This window comes from Lutjanus erythropterus, chromosome 15 (assembly GCF_056507025.1).
Source record: "Lutjanus erythropterus isolate fLutEry1 chromosome 15, fLutEry1.hap2, whole genome shotgun sequence".
NCBI lineage: Eukaryota > Metazoa > Chordata > Actinopteri > Lutjaniformes > Lutjanidae > Lutjanus > Lutjanus erythropterus.
The window spans coordinates 28,144,870-28,159,587 of record NC_139331.1 but is presented as its reverse complement, the minus strand read 5'-3'; the positions used below and the strand labels follow the sequence as shown (position 1 = coordinate 28,159,587).

The 14,718-nt window shown below is 40.1% G+C and overlaps 1 protein-coding gene across 5 annotated transcripts in view; it reads right to left on the bottom strand.

Moving 5' to 3' along the window:
* Positions 1-213: 213 nt before the first annotated feature.
* Positions 214-14,718, bottom strand: part of wasf1 (WASP family member 1) — a 105,360-nt gene continuing 90,855 nt past the window's right edge. For 3 of the 5 annotated variants that reach the window (XM_084736977.1, XM_084736976.1, XM_084736978.1), the window contains 5 exons: positions 14,437-14,493; positions 12,257-12,420; positions 6,246-6,425; positions 3,535-4,106; positions 214-1,967 (listed from right to left, as the gene is read on the bottom strand). In XM_084736977.1, coding sequence (XP_084593103.1) covers positions 1,810-1,967; positions 3,535-4,106; positions 6,246-6,425; positions 12,257-12,420; positions 14,437-14,493 — 1,131 coding nt within the window. In that variant the 3' untranslated portion in view covers positions 214-1,809. The remainder of the gene's footprint in view (positions 1,968-3,534; positions 4,107-6,245; positions 6,426-12,256; positions 12,421-14,436; positions 14,494-14,718) is intronic. The other 2 variants (XM_084736980.1, XM_084736979.1) reach the window with 2 other exon arrangements.

Genomic DNA, 14,718 nt, shown 5'->3' with positions numbered 1-14,718 from the left:
TACTTGGCTTATATTAACAGTGGTTTCCTGTCAACAAAGTAAAGTAAGGTGGTGAAAATATTCTAAAGGCAGCATACACTTTGACTTTTTTTTTTTTTAACCCTGTCCACAGCAGTACAATGCTTCGGGGCTCGTACAACCCCACCTCAAAAACCCTGAACTATCCCTTTAATGACTTGTTCATTCATCCACATCAACAACAAACGTGTAACATTTAGGGGCTGAAACATAACATTAGATTTTTATTAATTCAAGCAAACTGTTACAGTCAACAGTTACATAAGTTACATGGTATACAGTATTGATCTAATCTTTTTCTTTTTTTAAACCAGGGTTTCTGTCCCTCCGTCCCTTTTGTCCCCCCAAACATAGAAACAGCAAATCCATACAAGCGCAGGCAAGTAAGTAGTAACAGCACGATACATTCATCAACTCAACGATACGTGTTTTTTTTGGGGTTTTTTTGTACGAACAATAAGGCAAGTAGAAGAAAGAACAAACGAACTGAAAAGGATGGCAGACATTTTCTTTGAAATGAGCCAAGGCATAATGTATCCGTCTCTTTCAGGACCGAAAAGGCAGTTATCACACACACAAAGTGAATTCTTTTGAACAGCGGTCGCTGCTGCAGAGCCAAACGAGGTAAGGCTTCTCGTTAGCGGGCAGGTACACGGTAAAGGGGGATCTGAGGGAAGAGCTGCCTTGGTTTGTACCTGGCGGTCATTAACAATTCCAACGTTTTCCTCGGCACGCTGAATATTCATCAGGGACAATAAGAGAGGCAGGAAATCTGATGTACGTCTACAGCATCTAATCACTTCCAGTGTCCGTTTCTATGGCGAAGAGCTTGAGAAAAAAGATGGGAGCTCGGAAAACAAAAAACAATGGCTCAGTGTTTCTCTTTGACGTGATGTCAACATGAGCGAACGTGGCTCCACAGAACCTGGACAGACCAAAAAAAAAAAAATAAAAAAAACAAGCTCAATCTCTTGGCATACATTTCCCTGGGGTTAAAAGTTTTAGATGTAAGTGGATGGATATGCAAAGCAGCCATATGCTTCCCCTTCTTCGTTTTCAACCATACAGCAATCATCACATGACAGACCGACACAATCTTTTGCTTGTTCTAAGTGGTAAAGTCAGTCCTGATAACAAGAGAGAAAAACAAACCCAGCTGGTGTTCACACTGAGCGACTGTTCATGTGGCGGTCAGTATCAGCAACTACTGGCCCCCGTTAAAACCGCAAAATGTTCCGTCAGAAGAAAAAAAGGTAAATAAAAGACGATAAAATAAAAACAGCCGTGTTCAAAACGGTGCTGGAGAACTAAAGATAAATGCAACATGCCTTCATTTTTTCCTTTTCTGTTTTGTTTTTTTTTTTCTTTTTTTCTTTTTTTTTTTTTTAAACATCGACGACGTACAGAAACAAAAAGTGGTTCCTCAAAAAAAGTTATCTTCATGTATAACAATAGTAAACATGGGGGATTTCATCACAAGAAATCCAGCAGAAACAAGGTCGAGTGGTAGTGCAGAAAAGAATGAATGCAAAAAAAAAAAAAAAACACTTCTCCAGGAGACACGAGAGAGACAGACGAGGACGACGTGGAGATTCCCCTCCGAACAACAACGAGACAGAGATTTTTTTTTTTTAAAAAGTGGGCAACAACGATGTTTCGCTTCTCTCCAGAGTAGAAAGGACTCTTCGATGACGAAGTGAGGAGGGGGAGGGGCAACCTGAACACTTTTGTCCTCTGCCGCCAACGCTGCTTTTTTTTTTTTTTTTTTCTCCCCTATCGCTCCGATCGCCATCACTCCATCCAGTCTCCTTCGTCGAACTCGGACTCGTCCTCGGAGTCGGAGTACTCCACGGCGATGCGGCGGGACAGGATGGTGGCCACGTCGTTGCCGACGCGCTCGTGTTTAGCCTCCTGCTCTCGCTGCTCCTCCACTTTCCGCAGCTGGATGCCTGGAGAGGAGAGAGAGGCAGGGAGAGAGTTTAAACCTTAATGTTTTGTCTGACCAGCCGTCCAAAATCTATAATCACAGACAGTTAAGAAAATCAACAACTATTCAAATTTTGGAAGCTGAAACAAGTGAATTTTGGTATTTTTGCTTCGAAATAACTTTAACTAGGACCCCTAACAAGATAGAAATTATTTGTTTCCTGGGACAATTTGACGTAGACTATTTTTCCTTTATGCTTCTACTTAGTTATGTGAAAGTAAACAGAATGTATTATGTAAGCAATAATGTACAGTGAGCAGGTCATTATTGTTAAATAAACCCCGACAGGGTGATGCAGGACCCCGACGTAAAACGAAGAGATCTCAAATCCTCCTGAAGGAATTTATTTTACAATAATGACCTGCTCACTGTACATTATCCTGCTTATTACATGGGTATAATTTAAAATCTGAAAATCCCCTACCTTTAGTCACGACTCTGATTAACACACATGACTAAATGCACCAGTGACGTTCTGGTTTTTACTGTGATGGGTCACTAAATGTGGTGTAACACCTGTCAAACTAGTTCAGAACAATGAAGAATAACAGCTAATTTAAATCCCATTACTTTGTTTTATTAGTTCTGAGTAGTTCCTTTTTAATTAACCATTCATATTTTATGGTAATTTTCAAATTTAGACTTAACAGTGTTTTATGTATTAATTTTTAATGACCTCTCACAGCCCACACTTTGGAAATCACTGGATTAGAACATAATCTATAAACTATTTTAGATTTAAAATTTTAAATATTGAGCTATGAAGCCTTTTGTATTTTTTGATTTTATGTGATTTTTTTTTTAAAATATCATTATTTAAAGTAATGTATCTGAAAACTTTTCAAGGACCCCTTGGCAGAGTTCCATGGACCCCTGGAGGTCCCCGGACCACTATTTGAGATTGCTTTAGTCAAGTTTTTTTTACTGTTAAACAATAAAATGATAGTTAATTATCTTTACTAATTATTAGTAATGTTATAATTTGTTATTTTATCATGAGTTTGTGTAATAAAAAATATTACATTATAAATTGTTTATTATTTGTTAATAATTACCAAATAATTTGTAAAACCTTTAAGAAATCTTTACATAGCAAGATGGCCCAGATATTTGTAATGTATTAATGCTTATTAGGTTATAAACCATATATTAACATTGGCTAACATAATATTGGATGCTATTATTAAGATGCAACAGATGATTATAATGCTTTACACGCGTCACTATACATAAGTAACACCCTCATTTTATCCCAAAACCTGCCCAAGTAGTTTTTTGTGCATTTCTACTGAAAATCTACTCAAATGTTACAAATTTATTATTTTAAAATAATATATTTCTATTTATAACTGATGGTTATTATAAAGTGCTACCCTTTTTAAAATTATTAATCAATATCAAACATTTTTGTAGACTGACGATTCTTTTTAGCTGTATTTTCATGTTTGCCAGTGAAATTTTGGCGACTGTGAGCTTGTTTATCCAGAGAAAACATGACTGTTCTCTGCTTGTCGGGGACATTTTCACACCTTTCCTGATGGCTTCCAGCAGGACGCTGCGTGCATCGCTGATGGGTGGCAGATTGGCTGGGTGGTGCCTCTTTGTCCCCACATCGTGGATGGTGTGAGGCGGCGGCGAGGCCATGGCTCCTGCTGAGGGGAAGGCCGGCACAGGCGGCGGGCCCGACGGACAGGGCGAGGAGCTCCGTGCTCCGGGGAGGGGCAGGGGAGGGGGCGGCGGCGGAGGAGGCAGGATGGTGCCGTCCGACTGGGTCCCGGAGCCCATGGGCTGGCCCCTGTCCAGGACCTGTTGGAGACGGGCCGGGGAGGAGGAGTGGAGGGGAGGGGCCACGGGCGGAGGGGCCGGGTGGAGCACCCCCGGGGCGATCTGGAGCGGAGCAGGGGGAGGCGGGATGGCCGGGAGCTGCTGCTGGATCGGTAGAGGAGGAATGGGAGGAGGAGGGGTGCCCCGCAGGCCTGTGGAGGGTAACGGCGGAGGCGGAGGAGGAAGAGGGGGAGGCGGTGGAGGAGGAGTGTTGGAGTTGAGGCCTGCTGTCCGGGCTGGAGACTGGGGTCTGCTGTCGGAAAAACCCGAGCTGGAGCTGGAGGGAAGGAGAAAAAAAAAAGAAAGAAAAGGAGGTCAGGATGGAGGATTATCATACTGAACAGTGAGAGTGAGACAGGAAGTTTAGATCAATGTTAAAATGAGATGAGAGCCGTAATGATTAATCAATTATTCATTTGTTTTAAGTCAGAAGTCTCCAGGGGTTTGTTATTATTTTTTTGTTTCTTTACTTCTTTGTGGCAGTAAACTGAACATCTTTGGGTTGTGGGCAAAACAAGCCAGTTGAGGACGTCATTAACTCTTATTATTACATAAATCAGTCAAGAACATAATCGGCTGATTAATCGACTATGAAAAGTTTTACACCTCGGCACAAGAACGATGCCGTTTCTTTATTTCCATGTCTCCTCTGTGGATCGTCAGCTGATGAGGATGTTGACATTTTGTCCGATTTGAAAATCGATGGTTGCTGATGAGACATTAGAAACCCGCTGTTGTCTCTGAGCTCAGTTACTGTCTAACAGACTCCATTAACATTTTGCTCAATTTGACCGTTATAAACATCTACTCCTTTTTAAGATTATTGATTTCTTACGACTCTTAAACAGACGCTTATTCGGTGAACACCTGGCGTTAATTTGAACTCTAATTAATGTGAAACGGGAAAACAACAACACAAGTTACTGAACAGAAATCTCAAAGGACGACACTTGCTGTTGTGTTTCAGTTAAGCATGTTTGCTTAATCTCTGACATTCTGGTCATTTTATGATTTATTGCAGTAAATATATTTCAGAATTCTCCTTAAGAGTTCATAAGACAAATTATTTATTTTCAGCAAACATTAAATTATATGTTTACAGTGACTTACAAGTGTAATTAATACATATATAGTGTTTTTTTTTAATTTCAGTGTTGTCAAAGAGGTTTATATGTTTGGATGTAGTGATGATGATGCTGTATGGAGTCCTTCACTTTGCCACCAGCTCTTAAAAATACTGGAAGGCACTGGTAAGCCAAATTAGAGAGTAAAGGACACTGCATGTCCACGAGAGGACTACTGAAAAGCATCCGCATCTTACAATAACTCAAACATTAAAGACACTGTGTTTATCAGTGTTGGCCATTAACTGATGCTCAGGCTGTGTGGGTGGATGGAGCTACTAACCAGGACACTGCAACACAAAGACCGACATGTTCACAATCAATTTTCTTCCTGCGGAGAAAATTGCTGCAGACAAAAAGCAAAGCGAGAGAAAGAAGGGGGAGGAAAATAATGTGTTGAGTTATTTCCTCTAAGCCCACTGAAGGATGCGTCCATGCCAGCATCTGCTTAATGTGTTGCATTAAATGTGGGGACGGGGTAAAGTGAGAAAATGAGATATTGAACACCGTGATAGTAACTTATACAGGAGTAAACAGCAGCAGCACAGGTCAGAAAAAGACCGAAAAGTAGGAGTAAATAAAAACAGGAGACAGACAGAGATGGGGATGGAAAGAGTTTGTGAGTTGAAGGAGATAGCTGCAAGGACTTCTGCAAAAAAAAGAAAAGAAAAATCAATGAGATATTTCTCTGCTGCTGCAGGCACAGCCTTAATCATTCCCTCTGATCTCTCCATCCCTTCAAACGGTGACATATGCGGCAAAAGTGCGCACCAGAAAAACAACCTGTAATGCGCTCAGTGGCCTTAACACTTTATTGATTGTGCCCTTCTCTGAGTCTTTTTTTCCTCCATCTTTGGTCCACGAAAACTCCATCTATCCATCCATCTAGCACTCCACCCTTCCCCTCTTCCGTTTTTTTTTTTTTTCTGTCGAGCTCTAAGAGACCGAAAAATCCTTCTAGAACAGAATAAATACTCAGAAAAAATAAAAGTAATGAAATGCCACTCACTACGACGAATTGATCCATACGAGGGGGGGGCGGGGAGATAAGAAAAACAAATAAACCAAAAGAGATGGAGATGAGATGCGTGCTGCTTGTGAATCAGACACAAGGTGAAAAAGCATTTACAAATAATTCTTCACACTTCAATCCGCTCAGAGCAGCAGACGAGCAGGATCAACTTTTGGAAATCAGAGCCTCAACTAACTTTCTGGCAAGCAAATGTGGGAGAGCACCTCTCATTATTATCAAAGCTTTTAGTGAAGGTTTTCCGAGGGGTTTCCTGTCCCACCTGATCACAGAGGGTGGCTTGATCTCTCCCAGTGGGTGCATGAGAGGTGGAGGCGGTGGAGGGTCGTGGGGCCGCGAATACATTCTGTCCCCGGTACGGTTCAGCAGCTCGTTCATCTGGCTGTAGGGCAGCGCCGCCAGCGAGAAGGGCCCGTCCAAGTGTTCCATGTACAGGGGAGCCCTGAGCAGAGAGATATGTGTTCATTTTCTCACCTGGTTTGGCTCCTCTTTTAATTTCCCCTCGCTGATTTTTGCTTTATTGTAGTGTCCTAATCTTTCCTAAGTCCCGCCCCTTTTTGCTCTGTGCTCCAACTGTTGAGCAAACTTGGTACCTCAGTCGGTTTTCTCCTTTTCCTGTTCAAGTGACATATAGCGCACTAGCTAGCCAATGACTGATGTTGATTAGCTAGCTAGTTAGCTAAAGGTTAGCTAGCATTTTGTTTACATTAGCTTACTTAAGATGAGAATGTATGTCGCTTTTACAGGCCCCTCAGGAAACATCTTTTAACCATTTTCAAAATGTTATTGGAGCACAGGCAGAAAGGGGGCGGGACTTAGGATGGGTCACTTTTATTTACTTGTACAAATTATTTTTTGTGTCTGAACTTCAAAGGAACAATTCACCTCAAAAATACATATTTTTCCTCTGATCTGTAGTGCTGTTTTTCCATCTAGAGTTTTGCAGACATGTAGAGATAGTCTGCCTTCTCTCTCAGATAACTGAACTAGATGGCATTCGGCTTGTGGTTCTCAAAGCACCAAAAGGAACCAAGGCTCAGAAAATTAGGATTTCCCGCTTGCCTGGAGCAAGTAAAATGCCATGTTGGGCTAGTAAATCTGGCAACTCACAAGCCTTGTTGGAAAGTTTAACTATTTTAATAATCAAGTAATTGTTAAAATAATTTTTCATGAAAAAAGGCAAAAAATATTCTTTTCAAATATAGAGATTCACGATTTTCTCTATTTATTCTCTATTAAACTGAATATCTTTGGGTTTTGGACTGACAAAACAAGACACTGAAAGACATCACTGTTGCACTATTTTCTGATTATTAAACATGACAAATAATTTTAATCTCTGTTACTATTTGATAACTGCTAATAAATAAAATTGTACAGGGGCAAGTAAAAATTGACTTGGGTCACCCACAAGCCCGACTGTGCAAGTGAATAAAAGAGATCAATGTTGAATCCTGGGAATTAGTTTCTTTCTACCTCACTACCTGCCAACTGTATCAACACACAGAGGAAGCCTGCTCAGCCTCAGAGAGGCTCGTGCTCATGACAGCGCAGGATGTAAACATTAATGACTTCCTCCTCAGCTGAGCTGTAGCGTTGGCACCACTTGAGTAACTGGGTCATGGTTTCAGGAAAGTGACATTGCTGTTGAGGTTTTCAAATATTATATTTTGGCACTTTGAGAACCACAAGAAGGCAGACGTCTCCATGGTCGATATCGCCAAAAATTTGCAACTCACACCAAAACTATTCACATGGATAAATAGCACTACAGTTAGGAGGAAAAATATATTTTTTTGACTTTAGAGTGAACTGTCCCTTTAAAGTAGTCAGCTAAACACAACAATGGCTATAAATCCACGGCTCCCTGCTGGTTTACCTCATAGCTTCTTATGAAAGAACCAAAATACTCTGCACACTGTTGACAGCTTCTAAAAGTAAAATAATTCACATTCATCATGGATTTTACCTGATGAAGTTCTTAGTGATCAAGTGTCCAGAGTTTTTGATCCAACACACATCTATAAGGCCAGTTTTACACAGTGAAACTTTCATGCAACTAATTTATAGGTTGCACAATGCATGAACATAATTTCAGTGCAGCTTGATGTCAAATAGAGTAAAAGTCTTGTGCAACAGATAATATAACAGTATATAATTTCCTCTGTAAAACACCCAAAAGACCATCTTCTCTTTTATTCACTTTGGTGATAAGCTGTTGTTAAGTTGAACTCAGTCAGTTAAAGTCGGTTGAAATGAGTCTGATGTCATCACATTACACATTATCAGCGTCTTGATTGGCTGTTGCCTGAAACTAGTTTAACAAAGCTGAGAGTTTTGCAGCCGTCTCTAACCTTAACCCTTACGCCATGCAACTCAACTGCAACTCAGTTTCACCTGAGTTTTAACCAACTAAAAGCTGCGTGAAAGTTTCTCCGTGTAACACCAGCCTAAGAGTTCGTGGTGTGCAAGAACTTCTGAGTAACTGTTATCCCGTTGGCTCTTACTGGGAAGCTATTTGTCAAGAAGTGCTGACCATTTCCACCATAATGAGGAAGAACATCCAGCATTTCACAAGCACAAAAAGCAAAGATGCAAGAAAATTAATAAAATAATGAATATGATTTTTGCGTAGCAGAGCTGTGTTTCTTCTTCTTTCTTAACCTGGGGGGTAAATCATCTTCAGCCTGTGAGATGATTTACACGATGAGAAGTATAATCATCAATGCTGATCTATTAACATGGTCATTGATGTAAATGTTCCCCTCCATCATACAGAGGACGTCTAGAAGTGAATATGGTGCACAACAGTTGTGTTAAATTAAGTAAAGACTAGAATTACCACCTCATGGTTCTATGTTTTTTATATAATACATGTAGTGAAGACTTTAAGGGTTTCTAATAAAAGGTATTAAGTGTATTTTTGATTCCAGCGAATAATTTCCAATATTAGACATTTGTGTGCAACTTTTTCAAGATTAGCGAAGAAATTCTTGAGTTACGTTTGTTTGAAACATGAGAAATGGTTATTGTGCCTCAAAGCTCCAAATGCCACTCATATTCAATCATTTCCGCCGCCAGTCAGTGGGATTAATAAGAAATGACTTTATGCAAATTGGTTTTTAAGAATTTGTCAGTGCCTTTAATATCTGACATTAAATCTTTTCTCCGAGCACAGACGAGGAAGGACTTCCAGTAAATTAATACCACAGTGGTACACAGTGGTCCCGTCAAAGCGTTCCTAAGATATTGTAGGGGGACCAGATGTTCTGAAAAATTCAGGACCGTCTCTAATTACAAGCAGTTGTCCCAAAACTTTATTTTCTAATGTTTCTTCGTCTTTGTTTTCCTAACTTCAAAAATTTCAGTATCATGTTCTTTGCATGTTCTTTGTCTTTTTAAAAAAAGTTTGAGTCCTGTATCCTGTCCTTTGTGTCCTAAAAAAATTAACTGGTACAGTAATAGATAATAACCACATGAATTTGTGCAAATATTCTGATCAAATCACTTATGAAGTCTATAATTCCTGCTTTTACTTATTAAAAAAATGTCCTGTTTGTTTTTGTAAAGTATGTAAGAGTATTATTGATGTGTTTTCACTGATCAAGAAATGTCATTTGACTTATTTTAAACCAGATGACAGAAAGTGAAGCCGCCAATTTAGTTTGGAACCTTTCATCTGTGCCACTGTGCGTCAGATCATCCTCAGAGTCTGTAACTAGTCTTCATATTAATACCAAATTATGTTACTCTGAATTATTTATAATTCTGACATGACACACCCACCTTCAACTCCCTGTCCTGATGAACAGACGTAGGAACATAACGGTCACGGCTATCACTGGTGCAGAGGATTAAAAACCATCTTTTCAAGGCACATCTTGTATTTGTGAAGCAGTTAAAAATCAAACGTGCTAAAAGTTAGAGTACAACCGAAAATACCCTTAATCAGAGATGAAAATGGGAGGCAATTAGGAAACATAAATCTTCAAACATGTTTAAGCTGGTTGAAGTTCTTTCACATTTCACATCACTTTGAACTCCGAAAAAATTAAAAAGAATTAAAAGATGACATGATTTTTTTAGAGAGTCTGTGGACCCAGCGTCAGTCTAGACATTTTAACACGAGAAAAATGAACTGAAATACAGAAAGCAGCATCATGTGTGGCTGTATCACACAATTAAAGGATAGAAAAAAAAATCTATTCTTCTATAAAGGATTACACTGATCTTTTGAAATGGTTTGCACCGGTTTTTTATATTTTATTTCTGAAAAAAAAAGTGTAAATGTGCCTCAGCTATGACAATAAACAAGACGATGTTTTCTCAGTACTGCTGGGCTGCCGTAACATTACAGAACATGCATGTGCTACCACTGTGGTATTAATTTACTTGAAGTCCTTCCTCATCTGTGCTCGGAGAAAAGATTTAATGTCAGATATTAATGGCACTGACAAATGCTACAAAAACCACCAATTTGCATAAAATCTTTTCTTGTTAATCACATCGACTGGCGGGGGAAATGATTGAATATGAGTGGCATTTGGAGCTTTGAGGCACAATAAAAGCAATCACGGCTGTGAGGAACCTTAATCATTGCTGTTTTAGCTAAATTGCCTGAACTCGTTCTCCACGGAGTGGGCGCAATTTATTTTTGTAGCTCCAATGATTACATCCTGCTGACAAATCAGTGTTTTTCCAATCGGTATTAGAAGTTATATGTTATGTATTTCCATGGTTACCAGGATGTATGTGCATATTAGTCCCATCGTTTGACACCTGTCCTAACAGGCTACGCAACACTCTGGTGGAGATAGTTTGTCTAAAAGTAGACCCAAAGTTATGTCTCTGAGAATTTTGGCCAAACTACCAAAATGGACAGTTCACCCCAATTTTTTTCCGCTGGCCTGTAGTGCTGTTTATCCATCTAGATTGTTTTGGTGTGAGTTGCCAGGCTTTGGAGGTGTCAGGAATCATGACCCGGTTACTCAAGATAATTCACAGAGCTTATTGTAAGCAGTTTCATGTAGGAACTATTTTCTTCTGACCCAACGGATCACCACACATAAGTAAGGGTGCGTCTACTCATGGAGGAGAGGCCCGTGACAGCACGGGATTTAAACATCAATCAGCTGAGCGAGATAACATTACAATCACTGAGCTGAATGCTGATTTTAACAATAAAAATAAAAGTTAAGAAAACATATGTTCTCCCAGTCATTTAAGGTGGGCCAGTTGTGCAAGTGGGTGGGCCCAGGTCTGTTAGGCCCATTAGACCCATAACGCCGTGCCTGATTGGCAGAAATAAGCAAGTGCCAATATTAACCTTCAAATATTTTTATCCACTATCTTGACCACCTGCAGCTGGATTCAGGTGAACACTCTGTTGCTATAGTAATGGCAGGTGGAGTTTAACTGACATCGTTACCTCAAGTCTGTTCACATCTATGACCAAACAACTTGAACCATCATCTACAGGTTTTTCATTATTTACTGCTATTTTCAGTATGTAATTAGCAGGCTGGAAGTAATGAATTACAACTATCCAAGTTACTGTAATTACGTAATTCCCCAAAACTCAGCAAGTCACACCAAAACAATCTAGATGGATAAACAGCGCTACAGGCCAGAGGGAAAAAATTTGGGGAAAAAATTTGATTTTGGAGTGAACGGTTATCGGCAGAAATATATAACTTTCAATATTAACCTTCAAATATCTTAATACACTTCTGTGATCTGAACTTCCTGTTGCTATAGCAACCCCTACTTACAACATTCCATGGCGGCTGAAGTTTAACTGACATTGTTACATCTATGACCAAACGACTATTGATAATGATCCTTTCACTACTTTCCAATGCACTTATTGAGCCATTATCTATATTTGATCCATTAATTATTGCTATGAATCAAGTGTCAGTGTCAACCCTCTGCTGTCTCTGCCACCTGCAGCTGGCTACAGGTGAACACTCTGTTGCTATAGCAACCCCTGCTGGCAACATTCCACGGCAGGTGAAGTTTAACTGACACCGTTACATCAAGTCAGACCACATCTGTGACTGAACAAACACTGATAAGGATCCTTTTTGTACTTTCTAATGCAAGTATTTAATTGAATTTTGCAGGGGTGGGAGGAACAAATCACGACTTCTGAAATTTACTAAGTAATTCTCCAAAACAACTCACACCGAAACGACCTACGAGGGTAAATGGCACTACAGCTATGGGGTGAACCGTGCCTTTAAGAAATACTGGATAGCCAGCTTGGCATACCTGTTGTCGTGGTAACCTGCAGATCCGTTGGCCTCTCTGTGTTTGTCGTCAGGTATGTCCTGGGCGAGCTCTGCGCCCAGCGCCAGTTTCTGCCACTCCTTTTTACGGTCGTGAGGCGCCCGCGGTACCTTCTCCGGCTCCTGTGGACGGTCTATTGCCTTCAGCTTTGGTAGGGTGAGGGGGTCGGGAGGGGGGGGGGGGGGGGGGGTGGGGGTGGGGGTGATAGGTGATGAGACGCAGAATGGGGTGATGGGAGGAAATGGTTAGAGGGAAGATGTGGGAGATGGCGAGAATCGAATGGAGGATGAAAAAGAAAACCGTGGAAGGAGACGGGAGGGAGAGAAGAGGAGGAGAGAGAAGGTAACAGGTTAGCTGCTTTTAATTTGTCATCTTATAAGACAAAACAAACAGTGACTGCCTGTTAGACCACTACAACAACAGGCACAGGTGAGATCTCCAGTCAGAAATGTGTAAGTAAAAAAAAAGAAACATGAGAAAAAGAAGCAATTTATGACTGCTCGCTCACACACACACGCAATTAGATCCAAATATTAACCATGGATCTAAGCTGCCCCTCTAAGTTGCCCTTTACACTCTGCTGCAACACCCTCTTTGCCACATAAATATCCACAAACTGCAGCAAAGCCTCCCTCTTAAACAATTCACCTACATTTTACATAGCAGCTATTGTCAAAACGTCTTTGTGTGATTTCAATCCATTTAAAACTAGGTGATGAGGACTTTTCAAACAGACAGTGTGCTGAATTAACTCTCTGAGCACTGTAAAAAAAACAAAAAAAAAAAACAAGTTGACAGCCCAAGATTTCAAAGCAACTTATTGCAATAGATTTTGAGTTCTGAGCCCAACTCATACTCACAAGTTTTGCAGACTTATAATCTTAAGTTGAGAAAATTTACTCTTCTTCTTTAAATAAACTTGAATCTTCTAGTTTAAAGTTTAGCTATGAGCCTGATTTGTCTTCATTTGTGTGCCTGAAAATTAAATGGTTTAAATAGAAAATATTAACCATTATTCGCTTTCAATTCAAGTTTATGCAATCATTTTGGACATTTGACAGTTTTTTTGTGTTCTAAAACTCAAAGATTTAAGTTTATCTAATGAAGTAAAGTGAATTATCTCAACAAAAGATTAGTTTTTGGTAAAACTTCTAAAATTTAAAGAACAGAACAATTGTACATCCAGAAATGACTACAGCAGTCCAAATAGCAGGTTGGATTTATAGACAGTGTATTAAAAAGGTTGAAATCCTATTTAATAAACGATTGAGTTGAAGCGACTTGCTTCAACCCGCCTCCTCCTCCTCCTCCTCAGTCTCAAGGAAGCTTGGGCAGGATGCAGGAGCTCCGCAGGAGCGCAGGACGCATACAGCATCGTAAATTGACAATGACAAGCAACGAAGACTCCTACACTGTAAGTTATAACGCTCGATTGTCTGTTAATGTAAAATTAAGTCTGTTATCCTGAAAACAGAAGCCCACTCCTCTAAAAATACACACTGGAGTTTGAGTTCAGTAACTGCCTGCCAAACTCCATTAACAAATTGCTCAAATTAATATTGATTAATTAATCATCACAAACATCTACTCCTACAAGATTACAAATTATATCTTATGACTCATAAGCAGACACTTAGTCATCCAAAACAGGCAAACAAAGACAGGCATTCAGGCCCAGAAGAGCTCGCTAACTGCTAACATATCATGGTCATTTCATGATTTGTTACAGTAATTATACTACAGATTTCTTCTTTAAGAGTTTGAGTTGGGCTCAAAACTCAGAAATCTATCTATCATCAGTTGCCATGAAATTCAGAGTTTTCTCAACTTTTTCATTTTTACAGTGAGGAGACAAATCACACAGACGTTTAAGAAAATACTGTCTTACAAGCCTGAGAACAGGGAGTGCTCATTGACTGACCAAAATAAATCACACAAGTTTTTATTTTTACTGAAGCGTGGGCCTCAGGCAGTAGTAATAAAGTGACAATTTGAGAATGTTTTTTTACTGGTTTTCTCATTGACAAACAGCGCTCCCTGCCTCCCAGACTTCAACATGACCGACTCTCAACACACACACGGTTGTAAAGAAACTGAGCAGCGAGCTGCTGTAGCAGAAATCACACACAGTGTTTTGAAATAATCGCTGTATTTTCACATACCTGCCCTGGAAGGTCTAAGTACCTATAGACCTGATCATACATGCGGGGGTCCTGCAACTATAAGAACAAAAACAAAAACCACAAGAGAAGCACCGGGGGTGAGGGGAGGGGGGTTCAAATAAATCAACACGGCACAGGATTTGAGCACAACACCGCTGCACACAGTCGACCAACCGGGACAAAAACAAGAGTGGGCGGTGAGAGAAGGTGGGACAAAAGGGAAAGAGGGGAAAAGAAAAGTGCTGTTAAACAGAAAATGACAACGTGCGCAGCTCGGGGGGG